Source organism: Cyprinus carpio, chromosome B8 (assembly GCF_018340385.1).
Source record: "Cyprinus carpio isolate SPL01 chromosome B8, ASM1834038v1, whole genome shotgun sequence".
NCBI classification, from domain to species: domain Eukaryota; kingdom Metazoa; phylum Chordata; class Actinopteri; order Cypriniformes; family Cyprinidae; genus Cyprinus; species Cyprinus carpio.
The window spans coordinates 23573728-23598555 of record NC_056604.1 but is presented as its reverse complement, the minus strand read 5'-3'; the positions used below and the strand labels follow the sequence as shown (position 1 = coordinate 23598555).

Sequence of the window (24828 nt, the reverse complement as noted above, 5' to 3'; positions counted from 1 at the left end):
TCATCTTCTAAACATCTTGAATTTATTATCAGTATTTTGACAGTTTAATGATCCATTTCTCTCAGGCTCTTTATGGCTGTGAGGAAATAAAGCACAGGCTCTGGTGGCAAAATTTCTGGCAAAATCAAACAAATCTAAAATTTTATATTGGCAAAACATTTTAATAAAATAGAAGAGGAATTTTTTTTAAAGAATAAAGACAGTGTATATTCCACTAATTCACTTTGTTCACATAAAGAATTGCTGTGTGGAAAAATATATTAAAATGGGGGGGGGGGGGTATAATAATAAGAATAAATACAATAGGAAAATTTCTCATTATGTTGTACAGCCAGAGTGTAACAGAATAAGGGAAATAATAAAAAATAGACAAATGAATAAGTCCCATGTGTGCAAGAAAGTGTCTATAGATGGCGCTCTTGCAGGTTGTAAGGCAAATCAGCAGTCTTTTTATTCTTCAACCCCGGTTTCTGCATTTGATTCCTCTCGGTTCATCTTTTGGATGCACATTGGAAGTGTGAATGACGCCCATTTCAGCTTCCCTTCATCCATTTCAGAGTTTCTGGTCACTGCAAGATAAAATATTGATTGATCACATGACCATAACTATATAATAGAGTGCTCTGGATGAGTGTTGTTCCAAGAGTGATCGTATCGTTCTTATAATGATAACAGATTTATTATTATTATTATTATTATTATTATCATAATTATAATTTTAACATAGATCTACTTACATTTTTTTTTTTTTTTGCATTCATTTATTATAGGATGCCATATAGCCTAAATGTGTTGTATATAAATTGAAATAAATTTATATAAATTAATAAATATCAATTTGTGTATAAATGTGTCATTTTTGATGTATTGTCAGTTTTAAAGTATTGATTTAATTAAAATATATTACTGGAACCAAAAATTGATGCCAGTAATATGTTTTTAAATGCGATTTCAAGTTTTCCTTTCTCTTTGGAGTGTTACAAGCTGATTGTGTATAGATAAGATCCCTGAAGTTGCAAAGAGTAAAGTTTCAAAACCAAAGAGATATTCTTTATCAAAGTTAGGACTCTGCCACGCCCCCCTAAAACAGCTCATTCAAACACGTCTACGTCACTATGTGGAAATATTTGCATAATGCCGCCCATATAACAATAATTGTGAAATTAAAGTGAATTACAAATAAACCTTCAAAAGTAAACCACGGGGAAACATTATAGTGATGTGCATTTAGTGATAAATTTTAATTTTCGACTAAGTTTTTTTATCATTAGGTGAAATATGACATTCATTCATTCATTCATTCAACCCACTGTTTCTTGTTCCTGTAAAACCACTAAAATACATCTCTACAAAGTTTACTGAACTAAAGTTACACTGTGGTCAGTCCAGTCTAGTGTTTTTATGACTCACAAGCATTCTTAAATAAACAAAACCATTACGAAAACCTAAGCTGATCCAAAACAAAAATGACAAGCATATAATTATGCTCTTCAGAGTGATTAAGCAAATAATTACACCTCATCTCTCTGCATGGTCAATGAGATGGTTACTACAGCAACCGCTCCGAAGACACACTGCAGAGTGAGTAAACAATAACATCATCTGACAGAGAGAGAGAGGATAAAACTCCCCTAAACGGACTAATCAATGTTAATTACATTCCTAAATGACTCTGATGAGCTCCTCTAATTTGTCAAGCGTGAGTCAAAGCAGAGGGAGGCCTAGAGCCACGGTGAAGCGACCTGCTGTTCTGTTAGGCTCTGCTACTCAGAAACTCAGTGTGTGTGTGTGTGTGTGTACTTGTTTATGATGATGATGTTTATGTTGATGATGTTTATCTGAAAGTGTAACAATGCAAATCTGTTTTCTGTAAGGGGTAGGTTTAGGGAATAGAAAATATTGTTTGGTCAGTATAAAAGTAATAGAAGCATATGGAAAGTCCCCACAATTCACAGAGACAAACAAACGTGTGTGTGTGCAGGGGCGTCGGACTGGGGGTAAAACCAGCACTGATTACCAGGGCCCCAAAGGAAGAGAGGGCCCTTGAAAAGTCTGGAATATATTTTATTTTTCCTGGATATTTTCTTTGGGGGGGAGGGGCATGGGGGCCCATCAGGACTGCCTATGCATAGGGCCCGGGATCTTGTGCAACGCCCCTGTGTGTGTGTGTGTGTGTGTGTCGTATTGACGGCGGCGGGTCACACACCTGGTGGTCTGGTGCGCTGTGAGCGGCGCTGGCGCCCCCGTGTGGCTCAGAGAGGGAAATCTGCTGGGCTGCCCGCGCAGCGTCACTGTGATAGTGGTGGGAGCTTTCAGTCCTGCACACAACACACACACATTTCTGTTTTATAATCCCCCGGTTTCACAGACGAGGCTTAAACCTAGTCCCAGACTAAAAGCTGCTTTAACTGAAAGAAACTTGCACTGACCGATCTTAAAATATATTAGTGCCTTGGTTTTGTCTCAAGATGGACACCAGTATTTTTTTTCTCTCTAAGGCACGTTTATAAAAATGACTTAAATATCCTAATTGAACTATGGCCTAATCCTAGCTTAGTCTATGCCCTGTCTGTGACACCAGGTAATGAGTTTTATACTGTACAAACATTATATTCTATTCAATAACCCCTAAACACAATCCTTACTAACTTCAAAAAACATCATGATTTCCAGAAAATAAAGAAATATTAATGTATTAGTATACCAGTGTAGTATAAAAAGTTGCACCCCCTGAAGTGCAGCCCACGAAAAAATGGGGGTGTGATGTTAAACATAAATTAATGAACAATTTGTAATAAATAATAAGAATAATTTGTTTAATTTGTATATTCATTAAACTTCATTGAAAAAAGTAGCCTAAGCCAACAATAAGAAGCAACGGTTAAACATAAGTTGAATCAAACTGACTGTGAAAGTCGGTTCAGCTTATTAAACTGACTTACATCATTTGTTGCCATGATTTTTTTGATTATATTATTACCTGTAACGTGTGTGCCATACCCAAATTAAGAATTAACAACCATTTCTACAGACACAGCAGAGACAGCAGAGAAAGAGCGAGTGTTTACCTCAGCAGCAACAACTTGTAATGTGATAAAGTACATTTACCATGAACAAGTAATGAATAAATTAATGTTTTTTATATATGAAGCAGCTAAATGCATCTCATAAGAGCAACAAATGTGATAAAATCTGATTTTTTTTTTATTCACCGCCTATAAAGCCTATAGTCAAAAATACAATTAACTATAACAGATACTAACATTTTTGTTGATCTTCTTTTGAAAGCATTTCATAGTTTATACGCACGTTGGATCCTGACTCCTATGAAAGAGCGAAACAGGCCATTCTGTTCATAGTTTTTTAGTTTTAACTCCACCAATATTGAAAGACTTACCAAACAAAAATGAATCCCTGCTGATTTAATTATTTTGAAGCGTTTAGTCCAACACATTCCAGTATTTGATGAAAAGATACCAGTTTCTTTTTTTTTTTTTTGTTCATGTTGTGTATAATCCATTTTGTGAACCATAATCAAAGGTCCCATACAAAAGTCTGTATGTTTGTGGGATGTGACTGCATTGTGATGAGGTGTCAGCTGGGGGCGCCAAAGATAGAGCTGCATGATGAACAGTAACACTATACTGCATACTATTAAAAACTACATACAGGATACTATCACCATTAAACATGCTATGCACTATAATAATGCTATCCATCTAAATACCCTTTAGTTTGCACTGTGAATCAAACTGTTGTCTTAAATCTTGTCAATAAGATCAATTCTGCTTGCTGCACAGTATACACCGCCTAAAAATACAAAATATCAGCATACCGTTTACAGTCTAACGCTTTGTATTGCATTTGACCAAACAACTAGGTATTAATCCATATATATATATATATATATATATATATATATATATATATATATATATATAAATAAATATATATATTTTTTTTTTTTTTTGGGGTGGGGGGGACTGTATTTACAACTGTTGCAAAAAATAGAGAACAGAAAACAGAATAATGACACAAAGAAGAGGTAGGAAAAATGGTTTGCTGTTGGGGATTTAATGAATGTCTGTGAGTAGAGCAAGCCTTATGATTTACATACTCATCATCCAACAAAAAACAACAACAACAACAAAAAACAGGTAAACAAATAACAAAACTGAGAACAGAAGCAAACATAAAAATGGAGCATAAAACACAACCATGAAGTAGTCACATTAAGCATGAATGAAGCCGCTGATGTGGGAAATGATGATGACTCGTCATTTTTACATCACTGCCATATAAATATTCTGGTCTTCTGGACGTTACAGCCATTTGAGTTAAAGGTCGACCCCTAAAATGAACAACTTCAAAATGTACATTAGTTTGTAAGCTGAACCAGCCCGGTATTGTAGAAGATCACCCAATAAGGCTCTTTACATGCATTAAAAAAACAGTACAAATCTACACAAACGTTTATGGTACATATTTACATGCTCAGCCCAGATGCTACTCATGGACTTGACCTTTAACCTTGCAGCTACTCTAGTGTCCCTACTCATCGCGGACGCCTCTGTTTGGATCGCTGTGTCATCAGCGGTGACGAGGACGTACCCGTGCTCTGACTGGAGACGTGGGCCAGTCCTGGCAGGCTATGGGCTAGTTTGGCCAGGCCGCCGTTGGTGAGGAGCTGGTGGATGGCTGTGGTTTTGGTCATCCCGGATCCTGTCGACATGACCGGCACCGTCCGCACGAGTGTGCCGCTGCCGCCCGAGCTGAGCGAGGTCAACACCTGCCCCTGACACTGCGTCTTCCCTCCGCACACCTGAACACCACCACACACAGACGGGAGCGGCTCAGTGGGAATTACACATCAGGTTTGTTATAAAGCAAGCAACAGAGTATTAGTCAGAGATGTGCGGTGTGACGGCCGGCACCTGTGTGGTGGAGGGGACGCCTGGTGATTTAGTGTTGATCTCCTGCAGACTGAGGCTGAGGCCCTGCAGCAGACTACTGGCAGAGGGAGCTAAACACAAACACACACATACAAAGAGAGACAGAAAGGTTTAAATTTAGTTAATGAAGCATTCCATCACTTGCTCACCAAGGGATCCTCTGCAGTGAATGGGTGCCGTCAGATTTTAACTGATGGACTGGAGTGGTGTGGATTATTGTGATTTTTATCAGCTGTTTGGACTCTCATTCTGTCGGCACCCAGTGACAGCAAAGGAGCCATTGGTGAACAAATGATGGAATGCTAAGTTTCTCCAAATTTGTTCTAATGAAGAAACAGCAAACTCTGATTTTTGCATGAGCTATTCCTTTAAGGTGCAGGCACATTTACATGTAATTTTACTCTATGAAATTTAATGGGCAAATTTGGGTAAATTTTGAGCATGTCAACAATATTCGACTTGCTTACTAAATTAACATGGTGCATGGTTGCCTGGATTAGGTAAAACACAAGGCACAAACAGCATCCAGAGAAAAGATAAATGGATTTAAACTCCTGACATCTGGCAACCCCAAGCAATAAAACTCAGAGGCTTGCTTTTTGTTTTTACTTCCACTTTTTTTTTTGTTGAAATTGGTTTTTATTTTTGTAAATTAAGTTGGTCTTGTCTTTTTTCCATCAAGAATACTGCATGTTAATATAGTCAGAGTGTTTAATGATATCGCTATTGTCTCGTCTAGGTAATCAACAAACCTATATTTCTCATAATTTTCATAAACGAAATGAACACTAATTGAAACAGAGCTTTCAAATGATCTTGTTGGGAGAATGTAATGGTGGTGGCACCTTGTGCAGTGGCAGGGGCCTGAGCCTGGACAGGAGAGGAAGAACCGGACATCACACTCCCCTGCAGGCTGTGAAACGGCCCTTCACTGGAACCCAAAGCTCCAGACACGTCTGCCAAACCTGACCTAATAGCACAAGACAATTTTGTTTTATTATTTTCTAAAAGTTTATAGTTTATACATGAGTTGTATGTACAAGTGGAAACTTACAAAATACAGTGCAGATGCAGGGTAATGGAGAACATTATCAAATCCAATATGTGACCCTGGACCACAAAACCAGTCATAAGGGTCTTTTTTTTTTTTTTTTTTTTTTTTTTTTTTTTATATGTCATCTGAAAGCTGAATAACTAAGCTTAAAGCTTTCCATTGATGTATGGTTTATTAGGATCGGACAATATTTGGCCAAGACACAACTATTTGAAAATCCAGCATCTGAGGGTGCAAAAAAATCTAAATATTGAGAAAACTGCCTTTAAAGTTGTCCAAATTAAGTTCTTAGCAATGCATATTGCTAATCAAAAATTACATTTTGATATATTAACGGTAGGAAATTTAAAAAATATCTTTATGGAACATGATCTGTACTTAATATCCTAATGATTTTTGGCATTAAAGAAAAATCGATAATTTTGACCCATACAATGTATGTATTGTTGGCTTGTATACTTATGACTGGTTTTGTGCTCCAGGGTCACATATGGCATGACATCACATAAATCACACAAATGTCACAATAAAAACAGCTATCAAAATATAACAATTAGGCGATGTAGCAAGATTACCATTACTAGGCATGGGCCGATTACCTGTTTCAAGGTATACCGCGATTTGAAAATTTCACGGTTTCAAAACCACTAATATTTTCCATTATATCGCTGTTTTCCATGTCTCCTCGATGACTGAAAGTGTAGGAATCCCTCAGGCTGAGTGCAGTGTAGAGAGAAACACTGACCCCTCCTCCTCCTGTTGGTGCGAGCGAGTGGTCAGTCCGCAAGCCCTCTTGATGACGAAAATAACGTAATGCAGACGGTGCGCAGACGGCCGAAATATACTCTGGCCTTTACGCGATCGGCAACTGGATGTTTTTTGCAACTCTCTGTTTTGGACTTGCACAAATGCAATCATTTTCCAAAATGTCATTTATGGGAAAATATAAAGTCTGTTAACGCCTGTTAACACAGGCCAGAGACGCTGAAGACGGACGCACAGAGAAAAATACTGTAGCAGGCAGATCACTCACGGTTCATGATGCACAAACTATTGTAAGAAAATCCTCAATATTGATTTGGGGGTTTATATGAATGTGTTTCTGAGGGGAGCTGACTGTCTTCTGAAAAGTTTTGGTGGTATATTTTCACAAAGCTTGTGGGGGTTTTCTGTTTTTGCTTCAAATTGGGTTATTATTAAATCAAATAATGTGTTAAATAACTAAATGATATGAACTTATATAAGTGATATGTATATGAATTATATAACTAAAATTAAATAACTGTAATTACAGATTTAGGTTAAATAAAGATGTCAGTCTTTATCTTTTTTCTTTTTAGGAAACAAATCAAAGAAAACAAAAACTAATTCTACTGTTTCTAATATTCTGTATGTTGCTCAAAAACAATTTTTAATTATTTTTTACCCAGTCATTTAAAAATAACACATTTCAGAGCTGTAACAACAATACAATAATACCGTGAAACCGTGATATTTTTGCTTAAGGTTATCATACCATCAAAATCTCATACCGGCCCATGCCTTATCATTACACAAGAATACAAACAGCACTGGTCATTTCCTTAAGATTAAAATACTTTTCACAACATCATGAATGTTCCGTGGGAAAATTTGGTGAGAACCATTTTAATTTGAGTGAACTGCTGTTAATGCACTGTTCAGACCGACACAAATACAAAAATCTGAACAGCTGTTAAAAGCATGTAAATCCTATTTTGATAGAATCACTTTGTGTACCGGAGTAACCTGGGTATTTCTGCTTTTCTGTAAGCGCCAACTATTGTCAGAAGGAATCTGCATTTTCATTCAATTTTGTACGAATTTTCCTGAACAGACAAATGGCATACGAATTTCGACTACATTTTTGTGCATTTGTGTTGGTGTAAAGAGCCTTAAGTGTCTTTGTTTCTCTTGTACAGTCTGGTGTGAAAAGATAAAGGTACCTTTGTGCAGTGAGAAGCTCAGACAGCTCTTTGGCCCCCGATACCGTCTGGCCCACTGTCAGTCCGAGGGGCTTTCCTGACAAACCCACTGCACAGAAAACACCAATACAAATGTAAACACCTTGAGGCAGCAAGACAGTCTGAGACACCTTTTCCAAATATTATGTTCTATGCAAGTTTATCTTTTTTTTTTTCTTTTTTTCTTTTAAGTAATACTTTTATTTACCAAGGCTTGACCGAAGGTCACAGTAAAGGCATTTATAATGTTACAAAAGATTTCTATTTCAAAAAAATGCTGTTTTCATCAAAGAATCCTGAAAAATTCATCATGGTTTCCAAAGAAAACAACGGTTTTCAACATGCATAACAAATAATTGCTTTTCAAGATTTTGTGTGCGGTCGCACTGGCGCAACCATCGCGTTGTTTAAATTGAGAATATTATTTGTGACAGAATTATTTTGTATAGTGTGTAACAACAGGCCTGAAACCCATAGCTCACCCAAAAACTGTCAACATTTACTCTCCCTCAAGTTGCACCAAACCTGTATGAATTTCTTTCTTCTGTTGAAGATATTTTGAAGAAAATAAATGTAAAAAAGTAAATGACTATTTTCATTTTTGGGTGAATTATAAAGTTATCAATCTGACTGAAAACTGCATAAATTAATATTTTCTCATTCCACCCAAATGCATCAATACATCTCATATAGTTTAACCAGCGGCTCAGTGGGCTGAATGTTTTCATTACCTTCCTGAGAAGTGGATCCAGCCGTGTTTCCTGCCACATCTCCGTGGGAGACGATGGTGACTTTGATCTTGGCTTTTTTGGAGGCTTTGGTGGGAGTGGGACTAGGAGTCTGTCTTCTCTTGAGGTGGAGCCTCGGGTCGTCTCGGTCCAAACCCTCCACCTGCTCACTGGGCACCGGCACTGAAACAAAAAATGCTGAAGGTTAAGCATCAACAGTCTCAAGCTCACTGAGGGCTCAGAAGGTGCCAATACAGGCAATATGAAATACCGCAGTGGTCTGGGGTACAGATTAAGATGCTTTCAATGCATTCAGACCTAAAGTCATTTCAACATCAGTGTTTGGTTTGTGTGAAAGATGCTTTCTGAACTCCACTGCAAAACATGGAAATTCACTCTAGATTGCTTAACAACAGTAGTGCATAGTTCATATGGACCATTTAGTTCACAATTTTAGCATGAAAATTATCAGGCCTTATTTGCAGAAGTAAATCAGAATTATAGTGTAGTGTACTGTACTTTTGACGAGCGTCTTACAAAGTAGTAAAAACTTCAAATCTGATAAAAGGATCTGGAGAAACAATGTTTGTGTGAAATGATCCAAGTTTAATGTCTAGTATCTAACATTTTACGTTTTGACCAAGACATTTCATTTTGGTACATCATATTTATTGTACCACTAAATAATACAGTGTGAAAGATCTGTCGCTGTAAGGGGAGAAAAGTGGAATTGAACTTAATTTTGGAAACTGCATTTAAACCAAATACAAAAACATATATAAACAATAGCTGATAAATAAAAGTGTTCAGCTGATATAAACTTTTTTTTTGGCTGATGCTGATATCTTAGAGAGCAGAGTGGCCAATGGCCGATATAAAGCCAATATCTCAATATTTAATTTAAAGATAGTTTGCACATGCATGATTAATTCAATTATTATTATTATTATTTTTTACGTAAAATTTGCTAAGATAGTTACAAACACTGTACAGATTAATTTGAAAAAAGTTTTGAACTTTATATAGTTTCTATTAATAGTAAATTTAACAAGTACAAAAGTTGTTAAAAACCTGAACAAAAACGAAGTAAACACTGTAACCAGTAATGAACTCTGTAATCTGCTTGATCCGTGTGCACTAGCCATGTGACATTTTACATAGAGCACACAGTGAACATGACATAGTGGCAAACTACATAAGCACAGCATAGATTGAGGCCAAGAATTTAATGTTGCTATCATGTGCATGTCCAGTGACATTTGAACTCTCCTGTCCGCTTCTAATTCCCACAGGATCCTTTGCATGGATGGACCATCACACATATATTGTATGTAGGGCTGTGACGGTCGCCGTGACAACCGCGTCACCTGCCACCGGCGGTAGTGCTCATGACGTCACGCACTCTACGCACACTTCTTTTGTATACAAGTGTAACAACAGTAATAGTTGCCAATTGTTTTATTTTCACATACACAGCGTTTCCTTTAGATTGGTAGGTTTGAGTGCAGGAAAATAAAGTTTATGCATTCAGCAAATTGATTTTGTGTTGGGCAATGGACCTTGTTGGGAAACCAAATAATACATCGCCGATGTGGAGCCATCTCTATTCATGTCAGTCATCCATCTGCGTTTGTACAAGTGTCTTAAAGTTCCCGTGATCGCAAATGCCTGGCTGGTCAGGTTTGGTGAGGCTTTCTCCAAACTGACCAAATACTTTCTTGTTTGACTATTATTTCTTTGATATTATTTTAGTGTTTTGCAGGCTGCATTTACTGACGGAAGTGCTAAAATAAGCACGCACTTTTGTTAATAGATGATCGAGCCTAATTTATTATTATTTGTGTTTCAAATATTATTACGTTTATATGCATCAACAGCGCCACCGGCGTTAGTTGGTCCATTACCACGGTCACAGCCCTAATCGTATGCAGGTTACAGTGCACACTAGAAGATCTAACAGCTGGCTTTGCAGAAGCTTGCTATTGTTTATTAGATATTCAAAAATTTGAGAATAGCGACAGTGTATGAAAAAGTACTATAGGGTATACCTTTCAATTATTAGACAGATCTGTTAAACAAAGACATTAATGAAGACGGAGAATGAGAGCTGGGTTTTTAACTGTCAAAATAAAATAAAAGTCCTATTTTTGACTCTCATCAGCCAAACAGAAAAACATTTTGGTCAATACCAATAGTTTAAAAAAGCAGTGGCTATTTTCACTAAGTGAAAATAGCATATTTTTTTAGCGATGTGATTTTTACTCAAAAAATAACAGGATTTTCTGCTGTTAATACTTCTTATTGCATATAGTGGCAATGATCTCCACCTCAGTTTGGTAGTACATTATAAAACAGTAAGCAATAATAATGTTTTGAGTATAAATTATAATTTTAATTCAAATTATTAAATGGATGCCACCTTATTAGGACAATAAAGCCCCCCCCCCACGCCTAACCGAACCCTACCCAATACTTTATTTTCAACTTTTCGATTATTTCCTTCATTTTTATTGAAAATAAATGCCTTTCTGAAGTGATATGAGATTTGAAAAGGTTTCAGGAAAAAAGTTTGGCAAAAGGCGGAGTCTAACTCGGGTCGATCGCATCAAAAAGTCTGTGGTATGTGCTTTACCATCTATGCCACTGGAGCCGTTGTAAGATAATCGTCTTTTGTAGTGTTGACATGCCCACTCACTTGTTGGTGGGCAGAGTAAGTGTAAATAGCTTCTGCCAACAAGGCAGGCTATTTGCACTTAGTTTAAATAGACACTGTTTAAAAAAATAAAAATAAAATAGGCCTATGCGATTTATCAGTCAAATACTACTTTAAATGTTTTGAAGGGTCAAAAGACTAACATTGCATCTGTTCTGTTAGGGGAAATAAAATAAAAAAACCAAACAAACATTTTTTTCCCTCTCCCACTGATTTAAGATGGATTCTGCCAAGAAGAATGTAAGTTTGCAAGCAGTCGTTACTTTAAGCATTCACTATTGTTAGTGCCTTTAGCAAACACAAGCTGGTGAAACCGTAAAAATTACATGTGACACAGACAAGACAAACAATTTTTAGTAGAGAAGGACAGATGAAAGGGGCAGACTGATGTGCGACAGAAGGAAAAAGAGATTGAGAGATACTCACCAAAGAGACATGATGTGCTGCCAGGAGGAATGCTTTTCCTCACCAGCATATTATGTTTCATAAAAGCAGCAAACTGAGCTGTGGCCAACGGAAGACAAAGATGGAGAGAGTGAAGAACGAAAGTAGAGGGGATAGAAAAGACAGGAATCACACACAACATTACAGCTTGATGGGATCTGAGATTCTCCTCAATATAGGGAGAACGTGACTGCAAATCCCAGAGGGTTAACGTTAGCTTTTCAACTGTAAACTGTGTAGCCCTCATCATTTAACATGCACAGGCATCGGCAGAACAGCTCAGGGTTAAAAGAGGCCCATCAGGCGTAATCATGAATCAGTTATGCTGATAAACACAGGACAAACTCGCGTTCAAAAACAAAAATAGAGTTAAAGGCAGGGCACAAGAGACACATTACCACTGGTTTTGTTATGAGTAATGTATAAAATTGGTTGCCAGTCATATATTTCACACATTTGTATTCCACCAGACAAAAACAACCACAAATAACAGCATCCTGTGTGTGGGGTTCTGGGGCTGAATCTGTGTGTTTACACACCTTGTGCTTGCTTTTGTGTGAGCACAGTTCCTGAGCGCTGCATGTGGGTCTTCAGCAGCTGTGTGGCAGTAATGAGACTGGATTTCTGAGCTGGAGAAAGTCCGACCATCTTGGGTTTGGGACTGGCTGTAGGACTGCTGCACACACTGGACATATCCTGTAGGGAAAAGATTATTGCACAGGTCTGAATTACTTCACATGATCCACTGCCTCTTTATATTAACTAAAACTACGTTCTGATTGGTTTTAGGCATGTTACTATGTGGTTACTAGAGTTTTTTTGGGGCCCTATGAATGTGGAAAAGGTGGCGATAAACACTGAATTCTCACCTTATAACAAAGTCAAAAGCAGAGCTGTACACTTCTATTGAAAAAATAATAATCTAATAATAATAATAATAATCATTATTATTATTACTTTAAGGAAAAATCAAATTTTTTTCTTCAATGTTTAAATTTAAAAAGTAAATCTCTGTTCTGCAACACTTTGCCAAAAAATAAAATAAACTGTAAGATTTTTATTTGATTACATATTAAAAGATCAAATTGTTATGGATTTATGTCTTCATTTTGACCACTGTATATAATACATTTGTTTAAAATCATAAATCCAAAATGGAATTCTAAAATGGAATTTAGAAGAAAAAAATAATAATTCACAGGACCCCACAAGTGTATTATTTATTAAACTTGTAATAAATAGTTGTTTTTTTTCTTTCAATTAATTAGATATTCTTTTTAATTACTACAATTTAATTTAACCATTAAAATGGAATCCAGAAAAAATGGAATTCAGAAAAAAAAAAAAAAAAAATGGAATTTGGGAGAAATAAAGCCGAACAGAACAGAATATTTTTTTATGTAGTTTTTTATGTAGTTGAAGGTAAAGCTAACAAAGTTTACACATATCGCCTGGTGTATCCAACATTTGTTTTCAAAATTATATTCTTACCTCTGACCCAGATGGGGAGATAGGTACCCTCACAGCAGGTGAAGAGGGTCGTGACCTCTCAAGGTCAAAGGGCAGCTCACGACGCGGTTTCTTCTTCTTCTCAGCATCCAAATCTCGAGTTTCACCAGAGCCGTGGCCATGGGTCTCAGTACGGGTCAAAACTCCTGTCAGAAAATCAACTATCTCATCCTGAAAACAAAGGAAAACAAAAAGATTATGGCTAAAGACTATAGAGGACACACAAGACAGATCACGTATTCAGCTTTCCCTAAAATTTGATTTTAGCTGGTTCTGGCCTTTATTTTCACTCTGAATGACAGCTGAAATCATGCTTAACTGATTTTAACACCATAAATGTGGCAAAGAGAAGTGAGAAGTACTGACTTGAATGCAGCGATCCACCATGGTCTGCGTCAGGCCTTCCGTCTTCATCTTAGTGGAGTTGATCCTGTAAACAAAGCCGAATGCATTCAACTAGGGCTGGGCAATAAGGCTAACAAATTTATCACAATATTTTTTTTTTTATATCAGTCGATATCTATAATTATCACGATAAATGTCAATCTTTATTTCTTCCAAGTTTAAAGCCAGATTTTTTGCTCCAAAGTGAAAGTTGTAGAAACCAGCCCATTCATTTTCCTTAAGAAAATAAATATCTTAATAGAAAAATATATTTTTTAGTTTCTGCATGTAATATCGTTTAAATCAAGAAAGAGGCTTGTGTTGCCTGATAACATTAATAACAAAATAACTTTTTTTGTCTCTTAGGAATGCACATGTGATAGTAGTAGCAGCTTGAGTTAGGATGTAGATGTAAATTTAAGTTCATGATCAAAATCATTAACATCTGTAAAAAATTGTAGCAACCTCATATTTAAATGGTGAAATTTAATTATTCTGAGTCTTTCTTTTAATTAATCATAGGTCTTCTATAGCGGCACAATTTAAATCATGAAAAACAGTTAAAACCACACATATAGCACACCTCAATACCATGGTAAAAATATAACTATATGGTTTTTAGGTATTTGTATGAAAAAGAGTAGTGTTAAAAATATTTATATTGTTTTTAGTTATTTGTTTGTATATCTTTATTATATAAATACTGTAATTATATTCCATTACTCTTTTAATTAGTGCTGTCAAACAATTAATCGCATCCAAAATAAAAGTTTTTGTTTACATACAATATGTGTACTGTGTATTTATTATGTATATATAAATACATACACACAGTATATATTTTGAAAATATTTACACATATATACATTTACATATTTATATTATTATATTTTATATAAATATTTTATATATAAACATAACATATTTTAATATATATACACATGCATGTGTTTGTATTTATATATAGATAATAAATATGCACAGTACACTCATACATTATGTAAACAAAAACTGCACTAATTGACAGCACTACTTTTAATACATTTAATTCATGTCTACATTAATAATGTAATAAAATTAGATACCCACAAAATACAAATACCCACATTTCTGACACAATACCACAATGCAGTTTGTGTTACTACAGCAATACTACATGGTAAATGATGACGATTTGTAGATTGAAAAGCCTCCTGACTGTATCGTTGCGAACAGTGTTTCTGCTGTTTGACAGCGCTGTTTCATTGTTTAAGTCACTTCTGTTCTTCTCTGAATTCATGCTTCGCACCTGGATCTCACATCACTGAAACACATTTCCTCTAGTGAGCTCGTGCTGCGCAGCAGTTTGAACTGTGATCCGAGTGGATAAACGGTCCATGTGGCGCCCAGCCCTACTTTCAACCAGTCTAAACAGACATGTCTAAACACAAACCTCAAGTTGTCATCTGACCCTCCAACAACTACCAAGCTGTTATCAGCTTGAATCTTCTCCCTGAACTCCTCCATGTTCTCAGGACTGCACTGAAGAGCGTTCTGACCGACCACAAACAGCACTGGAGTCTTCATGTCCAACAGAGGATCATCAACATCCTGACAAAACAATACAAACGTTATACTTCAGCCAGCAATGTTAAATGTATCATCTAAATGTTTTCATGCTGCACATCAAGGCAAAAAGCAGTGAGAAACTATGAACTGTTTCCTCTTACCCCTCGGGGCCCATTGACAGTTTGGAGAGGGAAACCCAAACACACAACAGCAGTCACATACTCCATAAGGGACACCTGGACGCAAACACAGACATCTATAAATTCATCAGTTTACACCTGATCATAGACGACAAATCAGAAAACTAATGTTAAGAGAGACTTACATGACAAGAGATCAATGAGCCCACATTCCAGCCCACCAAGATGATCGGCTTGTGAGGAAAGTGACTGTGAACCTGGAACAAAAAATAAACAAATCTTTAAATACACAACATGATTTATTTATTATTTGCCATGTCATAGCCTAAGATTAATTTTATGGCAAGAACAGAATCATTTAAAACACAATGACAAATAATAAATGGAGTTTTAAGAATATATAGAAACTACAAAAGGAACTGTATTTTGATACTTTTTAATTTTCTATCATTTACAATTCAAATATGCTGGTGAGACCTTCTTAGAGTCAATTCAAAAATATAATTTTTGTCTAATGATATTAAGAGCAGGACATTTTGGTAAAATATGCTTAATTTGTTTATAAATGATATACAAAAATTAAAACAACATGTATATTAGGGCTGCCCCCTAATAGTCAACCAGAAGAGGCTTGGTTGACCAAAATGTTATTAGTTGATTAGTTGCAGACAAAAAACAAAAAAAAAAAACGGTGAAGTCACACAGTTGAGACAGGACAGATCGTGACGGACAGATCGTTAACAGCTGGTCTATGGTAATACAGTATATTGGGCAGGACCTCCAAACACTCGACTATCATTCATCGACCTCAAATATGGCTTATCATCCGAAACATGTAAGTATTAGCAACTTTACATGGCTGCTCAATCTAATGTTAACCTAGAAAAATGTGCACTATAGTGTCTGTGCGGGGAGTGGAAGATAAATAGTAGCACTCACTGCAGGACAGATGGAGGCGCTGGTGCCTCATACAGATGGTCATACAGATAAGAGTAATACATCTTTCGAATCTGTAGAGACTATGTTTATTTGTGTGCACTCACAATAACAACAAAACATTGCCTTATTTTAAAATAATGAAAGCAAACAGGTTGTGCTTTCTGCCGTCTCGGTCTTTTTGAACTTGAGCGCGAAACTCTGAAACTTTAATATTTAAGTCATTAAATTCAAGTTCACGTAAACTCTTCTCTCTGCTGCGGCTGTCTTTCATCCTCCATTCAGCATTCAACAGCATGCTGCATTCGGTTACTACAGTCAAAACGTAGATTAATCACATCTATTCATTTTATAATCCTGCTACTAGCATTTTATTCAGACTAAAACACCTTTAAATCAAGTGAGAAAGTTTTTTTTTTTTTTTTTTTTTTGAGTGGCTATTGCACATCCTGCCATAACGATGACTGCATGCTATTGAAATAGACACATTTAGCAGCATTAAGGTCAATGATTAATTGATTAATTGATTGTTAATTTAAACGACGATCAATCATGGAAATGATCGAAAATTGACATCCCTAATATATATATATACACATACACACTCACCGGCCACTTTATTAGGTACACCTATTCAATTGCAACACAAATAGCTAATCAACCAATCACATGGCAGCAACTCAATGCATTTAGGCATCTAGATGTGGTGAAGATGACTTGCTGAAGTTCAAACCAAGCATCAGGAATGGGGAAGAAAGGGGATTTAAGTGACTTTGAATGTGGAATGGTTGTTGGTGCCAGACGGGGTACACAAAATCGCGTTTAAAATCGGCAATGAATCCCCAGCGATTTTGAACCCAATTTTGTGTTGTTTGTCAGTGAACTACGGCTCTGTGTTGTAAATGCCGCTCCCGGGAACGGAGTGAAAATTAAATGCTCACAGCACGGAGGGAAAATTGTTGCTGCTCCACTATGTCACATACTCTGATCTAAACCTGCAGGAGATTACCTACCTATCACAGGAGCGGCTTTACTGACGAGATGCACATGAAAATCGCATTCGATTTTTTGCCCAGCCCTAATACTTTATATGTATATATAAAAAATAGTTACACTATTTTAAAGTGTCTTTGTCACAGTGTGTTTATACATTTAAGTACGGAGTAAAATCAATTAACTACATGTACTTACTATATGGTTAGAGTTTTGGGTTAGGATTAGGGTTTGGTTTAGGGTTACTTGCTTGTAAATATGCAGAATTTATTGTTATTATAATAGTAAGTGCATGTAACATGTAACAAAGACACCTTAAAATAAAGTGTTACCATATATTATTCTGTAAAGCAACAGTGCAATTGTCTAGCTAGTCCTGTGTGTTGTTTTGTACCTCAATAACTTTTCCTCTGACTGTGCCGATCATGTGCTCTAAACACTGCGCAATTCCGATGTTGGCTCCACTGCCCACATGAACGTTAATGGGAATGACCTGAATCACCAAAAACAAATCACTGAATCAGTTTTATTTGAAACAGAACCTAAAATGACTCTATGAATGCAAGAATGATAACATTAATAAAATATTTTATTTACAAATGATTCTAATGTAAATGAAGCCAAGCCTAAATCAGAAATTATGATGAACACAAAATCAAAATGTTTGTGACAGCTGTATTTGCCTGTGATTTTGCATACCTTCCCTAGACAGGAGAGCTGAGATTGCCAGAATCTCATTCGTCGAGAGGTAGAGAAGGCGGGGTTTGTTGGTCCTGATGGAGCTATCAGGATCAGGGGGGATCCAGGAAGTTTACTCTGAAAAAATAAACATAAATATTCAGATTAGATTCAGAAAACAGACATTTCCAGTTGAAGTCTTTTATATTACAGAAATCCTACCACAAACAATTTGGTGCATATGCTGATACAAATTCATATGCAAACAAATAATCCAATGCACTAAGGAACACAACCTGAACGGGGACATTTTTACAGTTATACTAAGAGAAACTACACCTTTTACTAGATACCTTTTATTTCCCAAAAATGTATGAACTACTAATTGGACGACAGAAGGCATGTAGTAAATTGCATACAACAGTTTTTTAAAGAAAGCTTTGATTGTGTTGATCATTTAGATGGCATAAAAATCAAATATGATACAGTATAGGGATAAGAGGAACTAAAGCAAGAAAAGTGCAGTACATACTGGTTTGTTGTGTGACAGCACACCCACAGCAGGGTCCCATGGCCGCTTAAGGAGCAGAGAAAGAGCCTCAGCCCCTGCCGCTCCTGTTTTTACAGAGGATGACAGCAACATCCTGTCGATCAGGGATGGTACCTAAAAAGGTAAATGTGGAGATGTCACAAGAGAATAAAAACAGTCTTCTGTAACCTACTGCTATGGACTCTACACAAACAGTGGTAATATAATAATAAGGCTTCCCACCTTGCTTTTGAGTGTCTGCAGTACATCAAGGTAAGCCGCCAGCATAGCAAGACTCAAAGACTCCACAAGTGTGCTGTGAAGCCAATGTGTCAGCTTTATGTCCCAGTTGATGCTGGCCAGAGCATGGCGGACCTTACGAGCACATTTATCCACCGCTATCCTGCGTAAGACAGGTTCATTACAGGCCTGTGAAGAGCAGAGACACATAGAGTGAGTGAGAGAATGTTTGCATTAGAACATCCATCTATCCATCATCATGTTTCTCATTTGGTTTTATGGCAGGTCTGTTCTGACAGCAGGAACAAAAAATGCTACAAGCAAATAATCTAATCTAAGAAAATAATCATGCATAGCTAAACAAATAGGATTATCAACTTTTAAAAGGGAACAATGGATCTCATATCTTTTGTTGTTGACATTAAACTGATACTGATATTAGTAGGGCTGGATGATAAACAATATCATATCGAGACCTCGATAAAATTAATATTGATAACAATGATAAGCGCTGGACATTTAACAGTCTATCACACAACAGAAATAAAGGCAACAGCGGCCGGTCTGTGCATTTCGCTATTAAAGCCTCTGTTATACTTTCCGCGTCCGCGAGTCTGCTAGTGTCCGCTATGGTGCGCGTGACGTAAAAATCATCATCAAAGAGTGTGTACGGAGGCTCTGAGCGGACGACCGCATGCCTCCCATTTTTTATGACAGTAGGCTTCAAAAGTACAATTGCTTCACAACACATCAAAGTTGGGTTTAACTTAAAGAAATTATGACAGATATATATTACTACTATATACTAAAACGTACTTCTCAAAGTAACATTATTATTTTTAAGGAATATCATGCAACCAAGGTTATTTTAATCTAGATTAATTGTTATACTTTCCTTTGATTAGATTAAATTGTTAAAGTTGAATTATTTAATTTCATTAGACACCTTCTGATGATACATTTGTAATGAATCAGTAAACAAAAAGAATTTAGTAGAAAATAAAACTTAATTAAATTAAAATAGTTTAATTGTAAAGAAACAAGTTATGTTTAAATTCACTGTCAATGCCTAATAAGCAAGTGGAAAGCATTTCCTCCCCATTAATGAACATCAAGATAAATATCATCAATATCGTATGATACAGAAAAATATATTGTGATCAGGCCTCAGTAATTTTAAATATTTATTTTCTTTCTCTGTTTGTCTGTAAATCTGTAAATTACCAAACCTAAAGTGGTAAGGAGGAGGATCAGAGAATTAATTTTAACTTTAAAAAAAGGGAGGAGGATCTGATGTGGGATTTCATATTTGATCAACTCAGGCTGGGTTTTTCTTTTGTTTAAAAAATAATAATTTACGCATGTCAGGTTTATGTAAGAAGTGATCAGGTACACATCTTAGGACCAGAATAGACTTCTAAGTCTATTCTAAATACAGTCTAAGACCACCACTATTACAGCCAGTGAAACAGCCTTTGATAAAAAGCAACTCTTACAGTCAACTGAACAAAACAGACACGCATGTTAAACCCAGTTCTGAAAACTCACACCCTCATTGGCCAGTCTGCTGAGTCTTTCTGCCTGCAGTGCTTTCAATACTTTATTGAATAGCTTGTTCTGAGCCAATGACCAGCCAGCCCTAAAACAGATTGAAGAAATTTTGATCACAAACAAAACATTTCTGATGTAAGAGGAAAACTATATTTTTATATGAACTCCCTCGTTCTCATATATCTTGTAGTGACCTGTCAGCAGCTTTTCTTACTTGTTGATGTGTTCTTCCCAATCATCGGGAGGAGGTGGTCCATCAGCGATGGTTCGGGCAAACAGAACGTGACGTTCACACTCGTTCATCACACTACGGGCTTTCTGATTGTCATAGAGAGGCATTGTAGTGGGTGTGACCGCCTCTACGTCGATGGAAACATCCGAATCACTGTAGCAGACAACATCACAACCCACTATGAATTATGACTTATATACGTTTACTGATAGTTAATTAGCTTTAAAATGTCTAGGGCATTATGATTTCAGCACAAGCACTGTTGTGCAACACCTCGTTTATCAAAAAATTTCATTTAATTTCATTATCCTTAAAAAACCTTTCATTGATTCACAAATTGTTAATTTTAAATTATTCATTCACAAATTATTTTCAATTGTATGCGTTCTTTTGATTACAAACATTGCTGATAATAAATGTATATACAATATTTTTCAACAAATTAAAAAACACCCGATTAAGGTCTATTATTGTATACTAAATGAATCAAAAGATAAAACTGCAGGAATTCAGTTAGATTAGATGTCTTTTGATTATTAAAAAAAAAAATTAAACCACTGAAATGGAAAAATGAAAACAGAAAACAGAATGTGGGGAAAAACAATATGGAAATTATACAAAATAATACTGAAAAAATATAACGGATAGCATATGGGCCCAAAAAATTTATCTTTTTATAAACTTTTAATAAATTATTGTTAGATTGTACAAGTTTCATGAATTGGATTAATTAGACATGCTTGATTAGTAAAGGTGTAACGATTAAAGTATTCATATTGAACCGTTCAGTACGAGGCTTTCGTTCGATACGCATTACAAACCGAACGATTCGTTGGACTAATCCTATTACATTTGGAAAATAAAAGGGCTTAAAGTGTGTGAAATATAATGTTCTCAGTGCCATTGCGCTCAAGGCAGCCCAAAATATAACAAGCAACGTGCTGTCTGCCCCGTGATAACCTCCCTGTGCTGGGGTGCATCCAAAGACGAGGATCTTGTATCAACAAAATGTGTCTGTGTGTGTGTGCGCGCACGCTTTGCATGTGTACGGCAGAAATGAAGAGACACTGTGCAGATGCGGCTTGTTCGCGCGCTTCAGGTGTGAGTCAGACAGCAAGACGAGACGGCAAAGAGTTGTTTTCTGTACCTTATTGCACTTAACTTTTTAACGTCAAGCAATTCTCTGCTATATGCACTGAACTAAAACTTTGACCTTTTGCAACGGTTTAAGTAGCCTATTATTAAAATGATTCAGATATCGCACGCCCTTGCAATACGCATATTGCGATATTTACATTTGCGATATTTCGATATATCGAGCAGCCCTAGTGTGAATACACCCATAATTATCATCGTCATCATCTTATCTGTATTATTGTTAGTTTTTACCCCATATTTTTTTTTTTTTTACAGAAACACTGAATGACCAAAAGAGCACCACCATCAGTCCTAAATTCAGTTAAAATGTCTATGCATTAATACACGGTCACCCAGTTTTCATTCTAATTACTAAAGTTCTATCCTTATATAATACTTGATTATCCTAATATCATATTGTAATGCTTGACTGACTGATGTTAAGAGTGTACTTTTAGATATATAAAAAGCTGTGCCATTTTTAGGGATGTGCCGGTACAAGTATCTCTACCGAACGGTTCACGGGGCAAATTCCAAATGGAAGTGTCATCCCTATCCCCTTAAAGTGGGGACTTTGGAGTGAGCAGGGCACGTGCGTGTCATTACGTAGTCGTTAGGAATGCACTTGGCAAAAGGAGACACATAATTTCCTCATTATCTTTAGCCGGGATGTTCCCGTGACAATGCAGCATGTATCCTTCAGATTCGCTGATGGACACTAACATAAAAACAATATACATTTTATATTTTTAAAAGTTTTTATATATATATATATATATATATATATATATATATATATATATATATATATATATATATTAGTTTTTATATATTACATAGAATATTTTAAAAACTTTTTAAAATATAAAATGTATGTTTATTTGCAACAGTAACGCTAACAACAATAAAAAGACATTTATGACAGTAAACAGCGACATCTGCTGAAGGACACCGTGCTGCGTTGTCATGGGAACATGCCAGCTGAAGATAATGAGAAAATTATGTCGCTCCTTTTGCCAAGTGCATTCCTAACGACTACATAATGGCTTGCACGTGCTCTGCTCACTTCCATTTGGAATTTGCCCATTAACCGTTCGGTACCGATACTCATACCAGCACACCCCTAGCCATTTCTTCACTTACACAGAGGGCTCCGGCTGCCGCCGCGGGGTGACGAACAGCATGCGGGTGGGCCGCGCACTGCTGGCATCCGGGTGGGCATTCCAGGGTTTGGCATAGCTGTGGTCAAGAAACACGAGGTCCAACTCTCGCTCATGAACCGACAGCTGGAAGAGCAGGGACGTTCCCATCCTTCGAGCCGACGTCTGGAAGTCTCTCTCTCCTACAGGACGAAACATGGTCCTCTAGCCCCACACGGAGGCTCTGCGGTTCCCGCAAAATGGGACGCTTGCACCGTAAACATCAACCCTGCAATGAAACAATTTGTCAATATCAAGCATCCTGCTAAATAAAGTGTTTGCATTCATGTGACAGTGTCATCGTTACATACTTTACTGCATTTTATAAAATGTGACCCTTAAGCACAAAACCAGTCATAAGTAGCACAGGTATAATTGTAGCAACAGCCAACAATACATTGTATGGGTCAAAATTATCAATTTTTCTGTTTTATGCAAAAAATCATTAAGATATTAAGTAAAGATCATATTCCATGAAGATATCTTGTAAATTTCTTACAGTAAATATATCAAAACTTCATTTTTGATTAGTTATATGCATTGCCAAGGACTTATTTTGGACAACTTCATAGGCTATTTTCTCAATATTTTGATTTTTTTGCACATTCAGATTTTCAAATAGTTGTCAAATATTGCCAAATATTGTCCTATCCTAACAAACCATACATCAATGGAAGGCTTAACCTATTTATTCAGCTTTCAAATGAATGTGTATAGCCCTGAATCTCTATAAAAATAAAAAATAAAAAAAATAATTAAAAATTACCCTAATGACTGGTTTTGTGTTCCAGGGTCACAAATGAGGTATAGTGGAAATAATATACTTATTGAGATAAAAGAAAACATTTACGTGCAAACTGAATGTAACGTTTTCAGACACTTAATAGCACGTTATTTGCAATAAAGTGAAAATGTATTACAGTTTATCTTAAGCACTTTTTTTTTTTTAATATAGGCTATTTTTTACAATTTAAAATACACAACAAGTGCACATTCAATACAGTTAAGTGTACTCTTTTCTCAATGATAACCGTTTCTGTTAAAAACCGTGAGTGGGTCCTGATACTAGAGTAAAGTGCTAAATTACTGAGATCTTTGTTAAGATCTTTCTGGCATTTATTTTGTTAATGACAACGGTGGCTAATGCAAACTTACCACAGGTTTACTGCAGCAACAAAAGCAGAAACAAAGTTACCATGTTAAATGCTTCTGTAAGCCCAAGGACTTGTTGTAAACCGCACAAACACAGTTCTTGACAGAAACAAACACTGCTCAAGTAGTTTCTAAAGCACAGCATACGAAGGTGGTTGGTGTTACAGCGCTGAGCTTAGTTAATTGACTTTAAATTGTATTTAAATGTAAGTAAGTAAATATTTTCAGTTGCGGGCCATGAGTGTTGATGTGACCCGGGGAGTGGCGCGAGTCATGGGCGTGTTTAACGGCCCGCACCGCACAGTTCCTCACATTCATGCCAGTGTGATACACTTAAGCTTTTAAATCACAATAAATTACCTGAAATATCGCCTGTGTTGCTTGACTTGTGAAGCAATGCGTACGAAACCGGAAACGTTTACGTGTAGCTAGTCGTTACAGTGCTATAATATGGTCTGGCAGGCTAACGTTATTAGCTCGGAGGCTAACTCATTTCACATTACTCACTGCCCTGTATCGGGTTCCTTTCATGTCATTTCGGTCCAAAGAACGGTCTTCTAAGTAATGTAGACAATACCGAGGAAATCGAGTTCATGCGAGGAGAAAACAATAAACTGTAACAAAATAATATCCACTGTAAAGAAGGTTGAGCTTTTGTTTTTCTACCGCGCCACAGCGGATCAACGGAAGACCCGAGCTGGAGTGTATCTCGCGTCAGCGGCGCTGC

The 24828-nt window shown here is 36.4% G+C and overlaps 1 protein-coding gene across 4 annotated transcripts; it reads right to left on the bottom strand.

Moving 5' to 3' along the window:
* Positions 1 to 24828, bottom strand: LOC122138276 (KAT8 regulatory NSL complex subunit 3-like). Of its 4 annotated transcripts, none has more exons than XM_042730172.1 (22): positions 24609 to 24828; positions 22894 to 23178; positions 20596 to 20766; positions 20379 to 20469; positions 18834 to 19019; positions 18594 to 18725; positions 18083 to 18199; positions 17778 to 17876; positions 15640 to 15711; positions 15476 to 15550; positions 15199 to 15356; positions 13749 to 13812; positions 13365 to 13553; positions 12413 to 12569; positions 11856 to 11933; positions 8720 to 8899; positions 7971 to 8058; positions 5798 to 5922; positions 4935 to 5023; positions 4612 to 4822; positions 2207 to 2318; positions 1 to 569 (listed from the first exon to the last, which is right to left on the bottom strand). In XM_042730172.1, the coding sequence occupies exons 2-22, from the start codon at positions 23106 to 23108 to the stop codon at positions 554 to 556; spliced, it is 2625 nt and encodes an 874-aa protein (XP_042586106.1). In that variant the 5' UTR covers positions 23109 to 23178; positions 24609 to 24828; the 3' UTR covers positions 1 to 553. The 4 variants fall into 4 exon arrangements, with proteins under 4 accessions (XP_042586106.1, XP_042586105.1, XP_042586107.1 ...); XM_042730171.1 differs by having other exon boundaries at positions 24462 to 24827; XM_042730173.1 differs by lacking the exon at positions 24609 to 24828 and adding an exon at positions 24105 to 24237.